This window comes from Lutzomyia longipalpis, chromosome 2 (genome assembly GCF_024334085.1).
Source record: "Lutzomyia longipalpis isolate SR_M1_2022 chromosome 2, ASM2433408v1".
Taxonomy (NCBI): Eukaryota; Metazoa; Arthropoda; class Insecta; order Diptera; family Psychodidae; genus Lutzomyia; species Lutzomyia longipalpis.
This window is the reverse complement of record NC_074708.1, coordinates 5060366-5077994: the sequence shown is the minus strand read 5'-3', so window position 1 is coordinate 5077994 and position 17629 is coordinate 5060366. Positions and strand designations below refer to the sequence as shown.

The following is a 17629-nucleotide window of genomic DNA, read 5'->3' as shown; positions in this document are numbered from 1 at the left end:
TTCGGTCACAAAACTCCGGGAAAATTGTGAGGGCAAATTGGGAGGCAGAAAAAGACGTCATTGTTACAAACGACAACATATCAGAGCTATATACATATGTATGTATGTTGGAGAGGGATTGTATGTGGCGAATATAAAATCAATACGCGAAAAACCACAAAATTGCTATTTCACATTTGGAAAATTGCCGGTAATTTATTATCGGGCAAAAGTATATCGTGTTGGCCCCAACCTCTGGGTGCTCTTCCTCAGTCGCTTTTCCTTCTTCCGCCATTCAACATGATTCAGTGTTCAGGGCACGTGGAAATCGTGTGTAAACTTCTTTTTTTTTCTACCTCCCTTCAAGCCCTCATCCCCTCCCATGGGTAATCTCTTCACGACCATGAAAGAGGAGTTTTCTGTTGAGACTCCTTGTTTTCTCATCCACGTAAGACACCCTCACGCCCCCCTCCCTTTCAGGGGTTGGAAAGCAAGAAAAGGAAAAACCTGAGCTTTTGCCTTTCGCACGTCACACGGCGAGAGATGAAAAAGGAAAAAAAGGAGGGAGAGAGAGGAAAAAGTGAATGGATATTAAATAAAAAAAAAATGTGGCAAACTTTCTCTCCAACATCAATAATTTTCCACGTTCTCCCCAGAGCTTTATTATTTTCCCACCCACCCACACACACAGGGGTGTATCGGAAAGTTTTATTCATACCACTCAGCATTTCTCATTCCACCTGGTGAAAAATAAACCACACCTTACGGATTTTCTTTAGTTCTTTTCCTGTTGTATTTGTGTGTAAAATGAGGGAAATGTAATTTTCTCCTAATTAATTTACATTATTTTACCATTTTTGCTTAACCTATTATTCCACACACACGCACAGTTTACTCCCCTAAAAATGAAAGATTTTGGGACGTGTTTTAGGGGTAGTATACTGGTAAAAAAGTTCAACAGTTCCATCATTGAGAGTTTTCTGAATAAATTTCGACTCAAACTAATGAATTTGTAAATATAATTTCCCATTGAGACACGCAAAATTCTTTTTTCTGAAAGAGAGATAGGGGTAAAACATTAATAATAATTAAAAATAATCATGACGGAAATATTACGTACAAAATGGGGATGAAAAATTAGGGGAAGTTTTTGGTTGAAAAGAAAATGTTGGGGGTTGTTGGAAAATTAAAAAATTTTAAAAATACTTATTATTTTATTTTAAATATTTTTCCGTTAAAAACTGAATTTTAGAGGTGGAAAAAAAGGAAGAAAAATCCCATAATTTTTAAAAGCTCTGTGCTAGCAAGTTATCATCCCATAAAACTTTCATCAACTTTCAGGACTTTAAGCATAATTCCTGGCACTAAATTATCTTTTTAATTGAAAATATAACATACATATCACTTGGAAACAGAGTTGAGAGAAAAATCCATTAAATATCAACGGTGTGAATTTTTCATATGGAATTAGCATTTACGATTCCCTCCATTTGCGCGGTGCAGCAGCAGGAAAAGCAGTGCACGTGGGGAAATGGGGGGGGGGAGATGGGTGGAGAGAAAGCACACCAATGCTAGCTTAAAATATTGCCAAAGGAAATTGCTCAAATAGATTAATTTTGACAGGTAAAAGCACCACCAAGATATTTATAATGTGCACATTGCGGCAAGATTAAATTTAGTACAACACGAAATCCCTTAATAAATTCAATATTCAACCAACCAACTGTATACACTCTGCTTGTGGGACTGTACGAAAGAGATAGTGTGGTGGCGACTCTTTTCCCCCCCGCTGCCCTTGTGATGGTTGGGGTTGTGCCTTCATCCTTCGCATGTAGTAAAAGCTTATAAACCTCCACAGTTGTGGAAAAAGGATAAAATCCCAAAATTTAATTCGATTAAATGCAAATTCCTCCCTTCCACCCACTACTCGTTGAATACTACAGGCAGGATATAGTGCACATATATAGCTATATAGGGTGTGTATGTGTACAATATATAGGTACGTTCCTTCCCCGGTGAAAAAGGGATGGTATCATCAATCATTTCCACATGACTATCTATGACATACGCAATTGCTGAAATTTTCCCACTCACTAGGAATCATTTTCTTCACACTGTAATTTCCTCAAGGGACGATGGCGAGAAAAAAAATTCCCTGCACACAAAAAAAGCTCATTGGAAGAAGAAGAAGATGGAGGAGAGAAGAGAAAAAAATTCAGGGCGTGAAAAATTCCTCCACACCATCAACATTAAATCCCTCAATTTCCATTTTAATTTAAAATTAACATAAATTATATAGAGTAAAATGTACAAGGAAGAAAATCATCTCTTCGCCATGTGAGAGATTTGCAGTTAAGGCAGATAGAAGTTGGTGAAAAAAAAAACGCTCCAACTTTGCATCATCCCCCTGTGTGTGAATAAATAAAAAATAAAATACAAAAATCCACCCCTTAAACGTGGGATGATTTTCTTCTTCCCTTAACAAGGCAAGAGATTGAAACATGTCAGGAAGAGTATTGTACATACATACATACATCTATAGTAAATATATATGCCAAAAAGAGAGTATGAATTACCAAACAAAAAAAAGGAAAGAAAACAAGAAAGTTGCGGAAGAAAATTCGAGACAATTTTCTTTGGCGATTAAATATTTCGGTGTGTGCATTAATATTTAAAACTCAGCCTTTGGGTTGATTTTCTTCATTAACCACCACGTCAATTTTCTTTTTCCACGAAATACAAGCACTTCTCCTCCTTCCGGTTCGGTGGGCCAGCTGTGAGATTTATTGCCAAGAAAATATAATTATCGAAAACAAACTTTGTGAATGGAAAATTTTACATTTAACACACAAAAACTTTTCCATCCACCTCGTGTAAATTAATAAAACTTTTTTATCCAACGTAAGGGCACACAAAGGAGCTATCTGTGTGTGCCCTTAAAATTTTCCTCATGAATCTGCTACAGTATGAAAATTATGTATCTTTATGTACGTAATTTAAATGCTACGAGAGAAGGAGCGCAGACAAGGGGTGTTTACCTGGACAAAATTATTCGGATCTTCGGAAATATTCGGTTTATTCACTAATATTCGGATGATTCGCCAAGGAAATTCAAAAATAGGTCTAAGCCTAAAAATGTTAAATTCAAGCATAAAAACACTTAAATCAAACCGAAAAGTAGTAAATTCAAGCCGAAGAGTTTAAAATTCAAGACAAAAAGTTGTAAATTTAACCCCAAAAAAGAATAAATTCAAGCAAATTTGGTTTTCAGTCCCAAAACAGCTCAGATTGAAAAACAAAATTTATTTTAAAAAAAAATTATAAAAGCCTAAAAAAGGACTAGATTCGAACCGAAAAGTAGTAAATAAATGCTAAAAAGTAGTAATTTTAACCCAAAAAAAGATTAAATTCAAACAAAAAGTTCTTAAGTACGTTTTTTAATTTTTTTTGGTTTTAAGTTTATCGATTTTTAGCAAAAGATGTTCATGTGAAATCAAATATTCAATATTATATTAAATGGAAATCAATTCTCACAAATCTGATACTATTTTTAAGTCAATATTAGGCCCTTATTTTTCCATAATTTTCTACATTTAAAGTCTTAATAATTTTAACTAATAGTTAATTTAAAAAAACACTAGAAAGTCAAAATTGGGCCCCATTTCCCTTTCAAGAAATAATCAAATTATTTTTCAGATCTTCAGAAATATTCGGATGATTCGTTTAAAAAGCCAAAACATTCGCCAGATAAACACCCCTTGAGCGCAGATTTAAGATGGATTTAGGGCATTCATCTACACTAGTTGAGATTAAATTTAATTAGAATTCTTGAAGAATGTATAAAGAAGTTCTTTTCTCAAGAAAAAAAAACTTTAAACAGAGAAAAAATTAACCCTTGAAGGACTATCTTAACCCTATGAAACGAATGTAATTTTGGGTAAGAAAAAATTTTAAAGAAAATGAAATTTTCAAGGCAAAATCTCAATTTTTCATTTTTCTTTCTCATTTCTCGTTGAAGCACAACACTCTCTGTACGTATAAACACTGACGAAAGCTCAAAATTCTCACAAAATTTGTATAAATCATTACATATTCAATTTGCACTCATTTCGTATATAACATTGGTGTTTGAGAAACAAATCTGCAGTGCTTTTCACGTCATACACATTTCCCCACATATGAAAATCATCCATCAAAGAGTAAATATTGAATTGAAGAGAATGTGCAAAGAGAGGAAAATTTACTGCTAAAACTATATACTAATACCACCTCTTTAACCATGTTTAGTAACTAAACCAAACTCAAAGCTATTGTGGTGAATGTTTTTCCCATCATTGCCAATAACTAAAAGTGGTTCCGCGACGCGAAACTTTCTCCAAAAAGCTCTTCCTCTGTGCTATGTGTGATAATAAAATTACATTGAAAACCACTCAAAACAACTGTCCGCGTGTGTTTGTTTTTGAAGGAGTCTCGGGTGTGAGACAAAATTGGCACAAACAACCACAAAACTCTCTGCAATATATATTTATAGTTTTTCACATCAAATGCTTAGAAAAGTTGTATTTTTAGTTTGGAGAATAAATGAGTGGATAAATAAAAAGTAGCAGCATATAAAAATATTTTGCACACCGGCAATGCTCTCAACAACAACAAAAAACTCAAAGTGGAATGTCAATAAAATGGAGGGCATAAAATCAGTTTTTTTTCTATCAGAAAAAAAATCTAAAAATAAATATAATACGAGAAAACTATTTCGGTATATACGAATTTTTTTGTTGTTACTCGTAAGAAGAAAGTTCCCACACTTCGTCTTCCTGCCACGTATATAACTTTTATTCATTCTTTAGCTCAATGGCTTAGCGGGGTGAATTTTCTCAAGGTGAAAGGAAAAATGGACAATTTGTAACATGCCGAGGGCGGAGTGGGGCAAGGAGAGAAAAAAAAGGGATTCTCAAGGGAGGAAAAATGTCCTGGACACATGGACTACAATGGGAAAAAATCTCTCTTTGTATGGGATTTTTCACAAAAATTCTCTGTCATCACCAGGCGCCTCCATCACCCGCATATACCACACACCATTCGTTCCAACATCTGAGCCACCACCAATTTTTCTTTACCACCCCCAGCTACCTCTCAATACCTGCAAAATATCATATTGTTAGCAATTGTGTGGGGCAAATAGTAAAATGATGGTACATAGCAAAAAAAAAGGTGCAAAATGTATCATCCAAACATTCGAGAGCTTTTCCTCCCTACCACCAGCTTTTCCTTTTTTCCATATACCACCAAGTACCACGTGAAAGTACAAGGATTACATTGTCTCGTAGCGTGTGCGTATTTGTGTGTAAGATTGACAAATTGCTAGGATAAGGTGCTTGACATGTGACAATTGGTCATTCGTAAATGAAAACAATTTATCGTTTCTCTGGCCAAAAAATGTTCCGAAAAAAAAAGTCTTCGACACACATTTTTTCTTCTTCTTCGAGCATTGTATAAATTTACTTATCTGTCATGAGATAAAATATGAAAATTTTCCCACTTTTCCCACTTTAACCTGGCGGGGGGAAATTAAGGTAATTTTTCTAACGTTGTGTGTAATTTCTCCCCCATAAAATATTTATAAGTTCAACCCCGTATTGATAAGGTTTGTCGAGCCTTTTTTGTGAAGCAAAAAAAATTTTTTGGGAGTGTTTTCCACGCGGGGCATTTGTAATTAAAATTCACTTCCTTCCTATCGATAAAAAGTCACTTTTCGTTATTAATTAGCTTACATTTTGGGAAACAAAATAGTGTTTGACGTTCTTAGGGTAGATTACAAATAGGATTATATTATGTGGTATGAATTAATTCTTTATGCTCTATAGGTGGGGGTTGATTTGTGTTAACCTATATATGTTCAGCAGGGCAAGAGTTTATGAAATTTTCGGGAAGTCTGATTGAAAAATTGCCTAAAACAGCCAATTTTCAAGGAAAATTATTGAAATTGCAGCACAAGAGGTTGTAAACTTTTTCATTTACTCCAAAATTGTTAGAATTTCAGTAGCTGCATTCTAATGTGAAACGCAGGCTTTCTCTTATGATTTTTCTATTTGCTTTTCCTATATTTTTTTTGTGAATTAGCGTCTACTGAAAATTCTTGAAAAAAGAGGCAAAAAACTCATGAAAAGAAGATGCTTTCTCGCATTTACATTCACATAGAAAAAACTTGTAGGAAAATCAAATAGAAAAGTTTCTGTTTTATATCAAAATCCAGCCACAGATATTTTATAAAAAATTCAAAAAATATTGCTCAATACATAACAAAATTCTTTTCTTAAATTTCAACCCTTAAGGAGCATTATCATTTGACCCAAGGGGTGTTTATCTGCCGAATATTTTGATTTATCTGGCGAATCATCCGAAGATTGCCAATTCCTAACATTTTCTTCATAAAAAACCCTTAATTTATTCTTTTTGTTTGAATTTTTTAGAATTTTTTTTTACTTTTAAATTTTTTAGAACAGAAAATCTGAAAAACTCCTTTTTGAGTTGAATTTAGCACTTTCAGATTTTAATTTAGTATATTTTAGGTCTTAATTTGTTATTTTCTAGAATTGAATTTAATACTTTTTAGAGTTGAATTTATTACTGTTTAGTTTAGGCTTCAATTAAGAACTTTCTTAAGCTTTTTGTCTTAAATCTGAACCTTTTTAGTACTAGTAGAACCAATATAAAATTTTCAGCTTGAATTTAGTACTTTTCAATCTTGAATTAAGAACTTTTTCAAGACATTTTTTCTTCAGTCTCTGAACCTGTTTAGGACTGAAGATTGAAAACCTTTTTTTTCGGATTGAATTTATTGCTCTCTGGACCTTAATTGAGAACCTTTCAAGTACCTTAGTTAATTTCAACTTCTTTAGTACTAAAATGCAAATAACTTTTTTCGGCGTTAGTTCAGTATTGTTTAAGCTTGAATTTAGTTATTTGAAAGCTTTTGCTCCTTGAAAAAAAAAAAGAAGTTTATCTGCAGATTATTTTGATTCTATTTTGCGATTCATTCAAATATTTCCGAATATCCGAATATTTTCTCTTAGATAATCACCCCTTGATTTGACCTCAATTAAATATTGAATTTCATCTTAATATTAAAAAATTTAATAATTTTCAGATTTTATTACTTCGTCTTGGCTTTAATCTGTAATCTCAAAGTTGTAATTCACACAAGGAGAGATACACAACCCAATTTTCAATTCCTTCTCCTACACCTTACTGTGCCTACCCTCATATGATGGTTCTGGTGGAAGGGGGTGGAAAGGGGCAGGGGAGAGGTGATGGGAGTCATTAAGAAAATTCAATAGAGCAACGGAAAATTCCTTGAAGGGAGAGTGTTGAATAAATTAATGCTGTATGAATTCCATGAGGGTATCTCGCTCCACCAAAGCGATGATAAATTCAAGGGTTGAAGAAGGTCGGGTACATTCGTATTTTGTTCCGATTGCCAAAAGGAATGAAATTTAATATAAAATGCCTCGGTGAACCCTTCTGATGGAATTATTTTGCAAAAGTTCAAATCCCTCTTCATCTTCTTGTTTGAATCCCCTTTTCCCTTCGTCCCCATCTACCCCCCTTCCCCTGCCTAAAGTGATACTATTATATGCAATTTTGTCACAAAACTGTGAGGGTTGTGCGGGTGGAATTGAAATGAAAATGTGTTGTGAGCAATGAAAGTTTGAAGGGGGAATGGGGTTGTCTCTGTAAAGTTCATTAGGGCTTGAGGAAAAGTCTAATTTAAATTTTGTCACTATTCCAATTCACCCTCTTGAACTTCTCCCAACCCCTTGCCCTTGTGCACGTGTTTCATCTTCTTGTGATTTAGCATCTCTCACTCTTTATAGCACTCTATTCTTTTTTTTCTGGGGGTGATTAAATAAAATGTTGCATTTGGAGGTGTTTGTTCAAGTCGTTATGTACGTGCAATTTCATTAATAAATTCAACATAATTGATTGCATAGTTTTGCATTAATCAAATTGACTTTTTTTTTTACATCATTTTGACTTGAATCCTCTTCACTGCAATGATCCACATACGAAGAAACAAAAAAAAAAATAGAAAAAAATAAACTTTTTAATTTATATCCCTTCTCGACAATGTTGAGAAATTTAATTCCATTGCTGCGCTTTTTTATCCAACCTCCGCATCGCATCGTTCCTCGTGGCACGTTCATGAAATGACCCTGTGATCATTAAAAGAGAAGAGAGATGGTCATGAAAATACAAAATACAATTTCCTGATTAATGATTTGTGTATAAGACTTGGGAGTTTATGCTTGTTTTTTTTTTCCTCTCACACAACCATTTTTCTCTCCCTCACCATATCTCAATGGCACCCAGCCCGTACTTTACAGTCCCAAATGCCGGAAATTGGACGTTATCCATTGATGGGTGAAGCATCACACATTCAGTTTATATCATCGTACATTTATGGGGTGTGAGATATTCGATGAGGAACATATACCACTTCACTGAAGACTTTTTTCCTCTCTCTCTCTGTTTCCCTTCAGTAAAGAACATGGTCGGAAGTGCAAAATTGATCTTTTGGAATTTCTCCATTCATTGGCTCTTGAAAGAGAATTTATGGGGAAAAAATACTTTTAGGCCACGATTTTTCATTTAAAATTAATTTAAATAAAAAGATTTTTAGAAGAATTTTTAAATTATTGAATACAGAACAGAAATACAAAATTTTAGTACGAATTGAGTGTCAAAAAGCCAAATTTTCTTTACTCAATGATAAGAAAAAATCCTGTTCATTCATTAACCACCTGAACGCTTCTGCAAGAGCCTTCTGTCAAGTATTTTCTTCAAAATCTTAATTCATTCTCCAAAAGAAAATTAATCTCTGCATCCCTCAGGGGCGTAATCAGGGATTGTCTTTGGGTGTCTAAGCCAGCCCTTAAAAATTCAGAAAGTTCAGGCTTTTCTCTATCATTTGAAAGATTTTTTTTATCCTAAAAATTCCATTAAAAAATGTAAAAAAAAAAGAATATTTAAATCGGTATAAAAACATTAAAAGTTTAAATTAGAAACGTAAAAAAAATAACATTTTGTTGAAATGAACGTGAATTGTTAGAAAGACGTAAAATGTTAAGAAAAGAAACGTTTAAAGTTAAAAAAAAAAGGAACTTGAAAGGTTAAAAAAAATCGTTAGGGGAGGGCGGGGCTAATAAAGTCACTTAAGGGTTTAGGAAAAGCCTAAAATATCATATTGTGTAAAAAATCAAATGTGGATTGAGAATAAAGAATTGAAAAAAAATTGAATTTCCTAGCTAGATAGAACAAAATGGTCTGAGAAAGAGTTGTAGGGCAGTAAATTTCCTAAAGAAATGGGCTATTCATTTCGCTTTAACTGTTTGAGAAATATGATATTTTGAGCTTTTTCTAAACCCTTAAGTGACTTTTTTAACCCCGGTCTCCCCTAAACATTCAATATTTTATACTCCAAACTTTAAAAAAAAGAATGTCAAACATTTATAAATAAACGTCAAATCGTTTTTAACCAAGGGGTGTTTATCTGGCGAATATTTTGGTGTTTTAGGCGAATCATCCGAATATTTCCGAAGATCTGAATATTTGGCTACAATTAAACATCTTTTGCTAAAAATCGAAAAACTCAAAACCGAAAAAATCCAAAAACGTATTTACGACTATTTGGTTTGAATTTAGTCTTTTTGGGTTCAATTTACTACTTTTAGCAATAATTTACTACTTTTCTGTTTGAATTTTGTCCTTTTTTTTGGCTTTATTGATTTTTATTAAAGTTTTCTTCCTCAATCTGTGTTGTTTTGGGACTTAAAACCAAATATTTATCGGCTTGAATTCAGTCTTTTTCTTAGGATTGAATTTATTACTTTTCGGTTTGATTTAAGTGTTTTTATGCTTGAATTTAACATTTTTAATCATCCGAATATTATCGAATAAATCAAATATTTCCGAAGATCCGAATAATTTTGTCCAGATAAACTCCCCTTGTTTTTAACGTATTTTCATCTTTTTTTGAAAAAAAAAATCCTAAAAAATCATTCCCTCGACTAAACCTCTAACTACGCCTCTGCCGCGCGTCCATGTAAATTGACTTTGATTGATCCGCATGTTCAACCACAAATTAATTTTTTTTCCTCAAAATTTTTTGCCTTTGCAAAACAGAAGCCAAGTCAGATTTTCTTTATTCTCACTCTGTGATTTGAGTTGGAAAGATGTTGGGAGGGAGGGGGGGGGGAGGTAATAAATTAAATGGAAGATGGGTAATAAAATATGGGTAAAGTATTTGATGGAATTTGCAAACACTGAAAATTATTTGCACAATGAGCAAAGGTATCACTTAGTTGGATAAACGAACCGTGATGGAGTAGTTGGTACATAAAGATGTGATGTGTATAAAATTCACCCCTTTTTATATCATTATTTGAATAATATTCATAATATTCACTCTGCAAATTATAATAAAAAGAACAAAAAAAAATGCTACATACGTTTGGATGTCTCAAGCACATGGTTTTGTATGTTTCTTCCAACACTGTGTGCCTATAAACTCGCGCTCGCAGAGCATTTATTAATGCTATATAAAATACCATTAGTGTGGTTAAAGGGAAATATTATCTTCGCATTTCTATACCTACATTCATGTGGAAGGGAGGAGGGTAGGGGAAGTAGGGGAGGCATGAAAAGAACATACAATGCGTATATGGGTGTGTATGGAACAAAAGAATGGCTCAAAATGGCTTAATGAGTTCACCCTGTAAATGGATTTTTAATGTATTTAGATGTGTTAATATTCCCAAAGTAAGAGACATCAACGATGCTATGTATTGTACATACGTACCTCAGGTGTCTTATGATTTTATTATAATTCCTTACAAGCCAAAAATATTCTCTCCAAAATTGTGTGGTGTGGGTGGATGGGGTTAAACCCTCATGCATGACACTACACGTGTACCAACGATGCGGGACATTTTTTTCCTCACGAATGGGCTTTTCCACCATTTTCACCGAACCTGTCAGATGGGTAGACGCACATGGAAAGAATGGAAAAAAAGCAGCAATATATAAGCGAATAGAATATTGAAGAGAAGTTTGTAATATGTATACATAATTTGAGAAAAAAAAGTCGTAAAATCTCACAGAATGACTCAACTGGAATCACTTTGAATATCAAATGTCGGAGATCTCTGCTTTTTTTTTTCGGGTGAAATAGGCACCATTTCTCAATCCATTGTACTTCATCTCGTGTCAAATGTAATTTTAATTCCCTTTTACAAAAACCTCAGACCTTCCACTCACCGCAGTGAGTAATTAAAGTGAGAGGGTGGGAATGATTTATGATGACTAGAAAATTCACACCTTTTTTCTTCATTAAGACAATCCAATTAGATGCGAAGAAGTTGCGACTAGAGATCCATTCTAGTGGGTACTTTGAGGAATTCTTTTGATTATTTTTTCTTCCTTCATCTGATCTTATTTTTTTTGCTGTTTTCTTGTAGAATATTCTGCTGAAATAGAAGATTTGTGATTTTATGTAGATATATTTTTAAAAAAAATGTTTTAAAAGGTTTTCTAGATGAGCAATAGATCTTCCCTAGCTAGAAAATCGAATGTTTCTCTAGGTGAACTTATGACCCAAATTGTGTTTTAAATAATTAAGAGAAGTTATGAATTAATGGGCCTTATTCAGCAACCAAGAAACCCTTGAAATTGGATTGAAATTTTGAAATTTCAGTACAAATTTTAAAGATTTCATTTTCATAATTTTTTTTACAAGAAAAAACTTTAAAAAAAACTTTTTCTAGATGAAAGTTTTTTTTTTAATTTCAAAATAACTAAATCTTTAATTTTAAATTAAGAATTTAAGATATAATAATTTCTTCTAATGTATGGCGGTATTCTAAGATAAATATAAAGATCAAAATAAAGAAAAAAACCAAGATTTGGTATTCTACTTTAAAATTCCAAGAAATTTTCAGGATAATCTTGGAAATTCAAAATATTTCAAGATTTGGTATTCTAAGATAGAGATTTACGGTCGAACCATAACCTAAAAATCTTGTTTCTTCATACAACTTCCAAGACTTTTAGTATTCTGAGATACGAATCAAAATCAAAATAAAGATTTACAAAATGAGTTGTCAAAAGAGACTTGGATAAAAATATTCCAAGATTCTGTATTCTACGATAGAGATTTACGGTCTTATTATAACGTAAAATGTCTTGGATTTATGTGAAATTCCAAGACGGTTTTGGGGTCCTTTGAAAAATTGGTTTTTAAATGAGGTAAAGGCAATGTAAATTCAGTATGGGAGATATGAAAACTCTTGTACAAATATGGGATGCGGATGCAAAATTACGGGTTTTTGCCGGAATTGTGTTCACTCCATCTTGCTAATGATAGAGTGACCTCCGGGATGTACCAGGATTGTCAAATCTTGGACAAATACGGGATGTTGGTGCAAATTTTTTTGTTTTTCACTGGAATTGTGGTCACTTCTCCTTTGTAATGGTGGAGTGACCTCCGGATTGGGGATCTCATCCCCGGATTGTCACATCCTGGACAAATACGGGATGTTGGTGCAAATTTTTTTGTTTTTCACTGGAATTGTGATCACTTCTCCTTTGTAATGGTGGAGTGACCTCCGGATTGGGGATCTCATCCCCGGATTGTCACATCCTGGACAATCCTGGGATGCTGGTGCAAAAATGTTTGTTTTTTGCCGGAATTATGGTCACTTCTCCTTTGTAATGATAAAGTGACCTCCAGATTGGGGATCTCATCCCAGGATTGTCACATCCTGGACATTCCTGGGATGCTGGTGCAAAATTCTGGGTTTTTCGACGGAATTGTGGTCACTCCTGATTGGTAATGATGGAGTGACCTCCAGATTGAGGATCTCATCCCAGGATTATCAAGTGCTGGACAATTAGGGGATGCTGGTGCAAAATTGTGGGTTTTTCGACGGATTTATGGTCACTTCCTATTAGTAATGTTGGAGTGACCACTACTCTGGCGAAAAAACCACAATTTTGCACCAGCATTCCCTAATTGTCCAGGGCTTGATAGTTCTGGGATGAAATCCCTAGTCCGGAGGTCACTTTATCATTACCAATGAGAAGTGACCACAATTCCGGCGAAAAACAAACATTTTTGCACCAGCATCCCAGGATTGTCCAGGATGTGACAATCCGGGGATGAGATCCCTAATCCGGAGATCACTTTATCATTACCAATGAGAAGTGACCACTAATCCTGGAAAAAATGTAAAAACTTGCCCCAGAATCCTAGGATTGTCCAGGATATGACAATCCTGGGATGAGATCCTTAATCTGGAGGTCACTCCATCAATAGCAAGAAGAAGTGACCACGATTCCTAAGAAAAATTCAAAATTTTGCAGTAGCATACCCCCCCCCCAGTTACCGCCAAATTATCATAATCTGGAGGCAGAAAGCGCCTCTCCGACAATATTCATTCCATTCCCGGAGCAATAATGCCTGGGAATAATAGCCGAGATTATACAATCAGGGCTCCTGGATGTAATGGCAATAGGGAAGAAATTCCCATGAAGTGTTTAAATTTCGTTCAATTGTCATCCGAGAGCGAACGAGAAAGCGCAATAGAAAAAATTAATGCGTTAGAAAGAGATATCGCTAAAGTTTCTTTGGCGCGAAGCTGAAACCAAGAAACTGACAAGTAGGATAACGCAAATTTTGATTTTACTTTCCTGGATAATTCGTCGTAAAGTAGAATACCGACAGTCTTGGTCTTTATTTTGATTTTTATCTTGATCTTGAAAGGCGTCTCTATCCTAGAATACCACCCGTAGTTTAGAAAACGTTTATTTTCCTTGTTTTTTTTCTATGAAACAATAATAAATAAATTCAAACCATTTTCTTAAAAAATAATTTAAATTAAATAATTTTTTCGTATGCAAGAAATTTTACTAAAGTTAACAATGTCAAATTATGATTAAAGGAAGAATTTTAGTACTTCCTGTGCAATATTTCAGAAACTTAAAAGAATTTCTTAAGGGATTTAATTTTCTAGGCATTACGTATTTGGGTTAATTTCATTGAGTTGTCTGACTAATATTCTTAACTTACCGATTAAAACTCGTTAGACGATCTTACTGATTTTCCTTCTTCTTCATATTGAGCTGCTTAATCCTTGACCTGCCGCCTTGTCTGAAAGAAATAAAAGAAAATAATCGTTAGTTTTAATAAAAAATATTTAAGAAAATTCCACAATGTTGAATTCAAATTTCCCAAACGTTTTCCCTCAAATTCCCCTCCACGAAAAAAAAAGAAAAATAAATAATTTTCATCATTGCATAATTCCTTTTATTTCCCTTCCTTCAGGGGATACATTATAGAGTTCGTTATATAGAGGGGACTCTCACAATTGTAACAAATGATTGGAAAAAGTTTTTCTTCTGAGACACTGCTTCCATATAGGATAGGATTTTCTTTTTACATTTATCCTAAAATGTGTGCGCAGGTTGGGTATGTGTGTAGATCGTTGAAGGTTGTTTTTAGTCCTTCTTGAAGAGTTGCCTGATGCGCTGGAGGCTAGCTGGTGGCCAGTCGCAGATTTGGCGATCCTGGAAGAACCACGTTCCTGGGGCGCAGGGCATCAGGAGTGGGTCACCGAGGGAGCGGCACTGCCAGAAGTAGTAGGGACTGTCGGAAGCCCACAACCATGGAAGTTGCTCTTGTGTGCATGCTGGCTGAGGTCCAGTTGGTGGTGGATCGCCAGGTCCTGGACCAGGGGTTGGGCAAGGTGGGCAGATTGTAGTGGTAGTAGTTGGTGGTTCATTGTCTGGAGGGCATGGTGGGCAAGGTGTCGTGGTTGTCGTGGTTGTTGTGGTTGTTGTAGTTGTCGTGGTTGTCGTGGTGGTTGTAGTCGTAGTTGGGGTATCCTCTGGTGGTGGGCACGGTGGGCATGGGGTAGTAATTTCTGGGCATGGTGGGCAAGGAGTGTTGAATGGAGGCCACTGGTCAGTGGGATCAGGACGGGGAATTCCATCCCAAACACCACGACTTGGTGGCTCTCTTGGACGACTCCATTCCCAGGTGTTAACATGCACGCAGGCTCGTGCTTGCTCAGAGAAGAGTGTGTAGTAGTCGCAGCGATGTCTCACGGCATCCTGGTTGAGCTGAACGCACTCCCAGTAGTGAACGGGATCCCAATTGTTACGCCAGAAGCGCACGCTCAATTCCTCCTGAGTCCTACAGCCAGGACGACCATCTGTGTGGTCGGTGTCGGCGTAGAAAGTCGATGGAGCGGCATATGTGGCCGTGAAGCACAAAATCGCAAGCAAGAAGACTACACGTTGAAAAGGAAGAAAAAGAAGGCAAACACTTTGTTAGTAACCACAGTTTCTTTTAAAGAACACTAAACAGCCTACAACGGCTTTCCACTGGAACACTTACACTTCATGCTGAATGAAGGCTTGTTCGTTTCTGATGCCATCCAAGTGGTTCTGACCTGGTTTTATACTTCCACCTTCGAATTATCATATCGTACCACTATCAGGGAAGGTCTCATCCATTTTAGCGCAATGACAGAAATTGATGAATCCCCCTAACATTATCGTAAGACATTCCGCAAGAAGTGTGAAAATTCTTGGAGTTTATTGTCAAGTTGTGTTACTACGGCGTAGTGCAAATGAACCACACCATCTTCTTACAAAATTAATTATCCTAAAGGTGTTGTTGATTGCAATCTCTTTTCTCTGATAACCCAAAGATATTCCGAAGGTTGTTACGTCTCTAAGGGGCACGCACAATTATTTCTAGATACTACAAGGTCACAGAAGACTACATACTTTATGAGGTTTTCTGTCAGTAAAGAATGCTTTAGAAGTAAAAGCCATTCATCTTTGTTGCGTGGGGGACAGTATTAGCGATGGTGTCATCGACCATTGCGGAAATTTTCATTCAGATTGCAAAATTTGATTACCTCATTGGTGGTGGAGGTGTTGCTGGGAGAAAGTTGTATGACTGATCACCTTCTTTGTCTTGCCGTAGTTGTAGATTGGTAGGCGCGCTATAGCTTTGTTGATGACTTCATTAAGGAAATATTTTCTTTGATGCTTCCTGCTTTAAATCATTCTGAGATTGATTCTGTGGAAAATATTTTCTTTTATTACTTCTTTCCATTTTATTTGAATAAAATCTTAAGGGTTTAGGCATTGTGTGAGATGTGTCTTGACTAGAACGGTCTCGAAATTCTGATTCAAAAAATCGTTTTTTAAATTTATTATTAAAGATTACAAAAACTCGTGCAAATTGCGAATTGAAAGAAATAATGAAATGACAAGAACTTACGTAGATCTTGTAAATAAAAGAAAATTCTAATTTAAAATTTATTCTCTAACATTTTTCTTTTGCAAAATATGCCTTTGCTAAACTAATCTAAAAGTTCTGATTTTAAAGAATTTTTTTTTTCCTTAATTATATTTCTTAGAATAACAAAATAACACAACTCGAGAATTAAAGAAAATGAAAAAAAAACTTAGGTACTTAGAACTTATAATGGTTTACTTATGCTTCAATAAAAAGCTTTCCTTTGCGAAATGTGTCTTAGCTAAAAATGTCTAAAATATTTTAATTTTTATTAATTTATCAATTTTTAATTTTTTTTTTATTTTTAAATAGTTAATTTTTTTAATGACCTTTTCTTCAAACAAAATCTTACATTGGGCCTTATTCAGTGACCAAGAAACCCTTGAAATTCGCTTGAAATCTTGAAATTTCAGTACAAAATTCAAAGATTTCAAGGGTTTCTTGGTCGCTGAATTAGGCCCATTACTTCAGAAACTACTCAAACTTTCAAAAAAAAAAAAAAGAAAAGAATTCATTTTCCCTTTTGAATTAGTTATACAAAATTGGGAAAATTATTGTTATGTTGCTGAAAAATAAATAATTTCCTTTCTGTTGATTTAGCAAATTCCTGGGAACTATACTGAATATTTACACATTCCGAATTTCCGTGGCATATGTAGTAAATTCAAACATAAAGGAAGTTGTACAAACTTCAAATTTGCTTATTTAAGATTAACTGAAATCCCCCAAAACTCGCACAGAAAAGCTCTCTCCACATACCTAAAACAATGTTTTAGCCGTACCCAGTATATCCCGCAAACTTACTAATTCCTCATATTTTGTCTCTCTCTCTCATTCCAGGTACGTTACTACGCGCGAAGATTACTTTGTAGATGAGCTCTCCACCATGTAGTTTTGGGTGGCGATGGTGCAATGCAAATTCATTGTAACTCTAACTAAAATGCCACTGAATCTCAATTGATACAACGAGCTACGTACATATTTGGGAGATATATAGTAAGTGAAATGTGTGTGTGTGTGTGTTGGTTCTCTTGTGGGAAAACGTGGGAAATTTGGGTGGTGGAGCTTTCTCACACCACCCATTCTTCTCGTGTTAACTCTATGTAAGGGATGGATGGAAGCTCAAAAGCATTGAGAGAGAGAACTGAAATATATCCTCGGATTTATTCACCATCCAATGTACGTGTGTGTGTGTGACTTGTAATGACTTCAGCATGTAGTTCTCTTCCTGTTCCAAGGATCTCTCACTTTCCTGTCGTTCACATTTTGCTGGGAGGGGCA

The 17629-nt window shown here is 34.8% G+C and overlaps 3 protein-coding genes across 3 annotated transcripts in view; 1 reads left to right on the top strand and 2 right to left on the bottom strand.

The window, feature by feature from the left end:
* Positions 1-17629, bottom strand: part of LOC129788711 (mucin-5AC) — a 1053002-nt gene that overhangs the window by 407319 nt on the left and 628054 nt on the right. The window lies entirely within an intron of this gene.
* The window catches only part of LOC129788789 (max-interacting protein 1-like), a 204442-nt gene that overhangs the window by 92531 nt on the left and 94282 nt on the right, over positions 1-17629 (top strand). The window lies entirely within an intron of this gene.
* Positions 14316-17136, bottom strand: LOC129788774 (peritrophin-55-like). Its single transcript, XM_055825109.1, has 2 exons — positions 15434-17136; positions 14316-15326 (listed from the first exon to the last, which is right to left on the bottom strand). The coding sequence occupies exons 1-2, from the start codon at positions 15471-15473 to the stop codon at positions 14533-14535; spliced, it is 834 nt and encodes a 277-aa protein (XP_055681084.1). The 5' UTR covers positions 15474-17136; the 3' UTR covers positions 14316-14532.

What these genes read in the sequence shown, in the direction of transcription:
- LOC129788774 (XM_055825109.1), bottom strand. Translation starts at nt 15,473, where the DNA reads ATGGCATCAGAAACGAACAAGCCTTCATTCAGCATGAAGT. An exon ending in GCCTTCATTCAGCATGAAGT is followed by an intron (nt 15,327 to 15,433) that starts GTAAGTGTTCCA and finishes TTCAACGTGTAG; the next exon opens with TCTTCTTGCTTGCGATTTTG.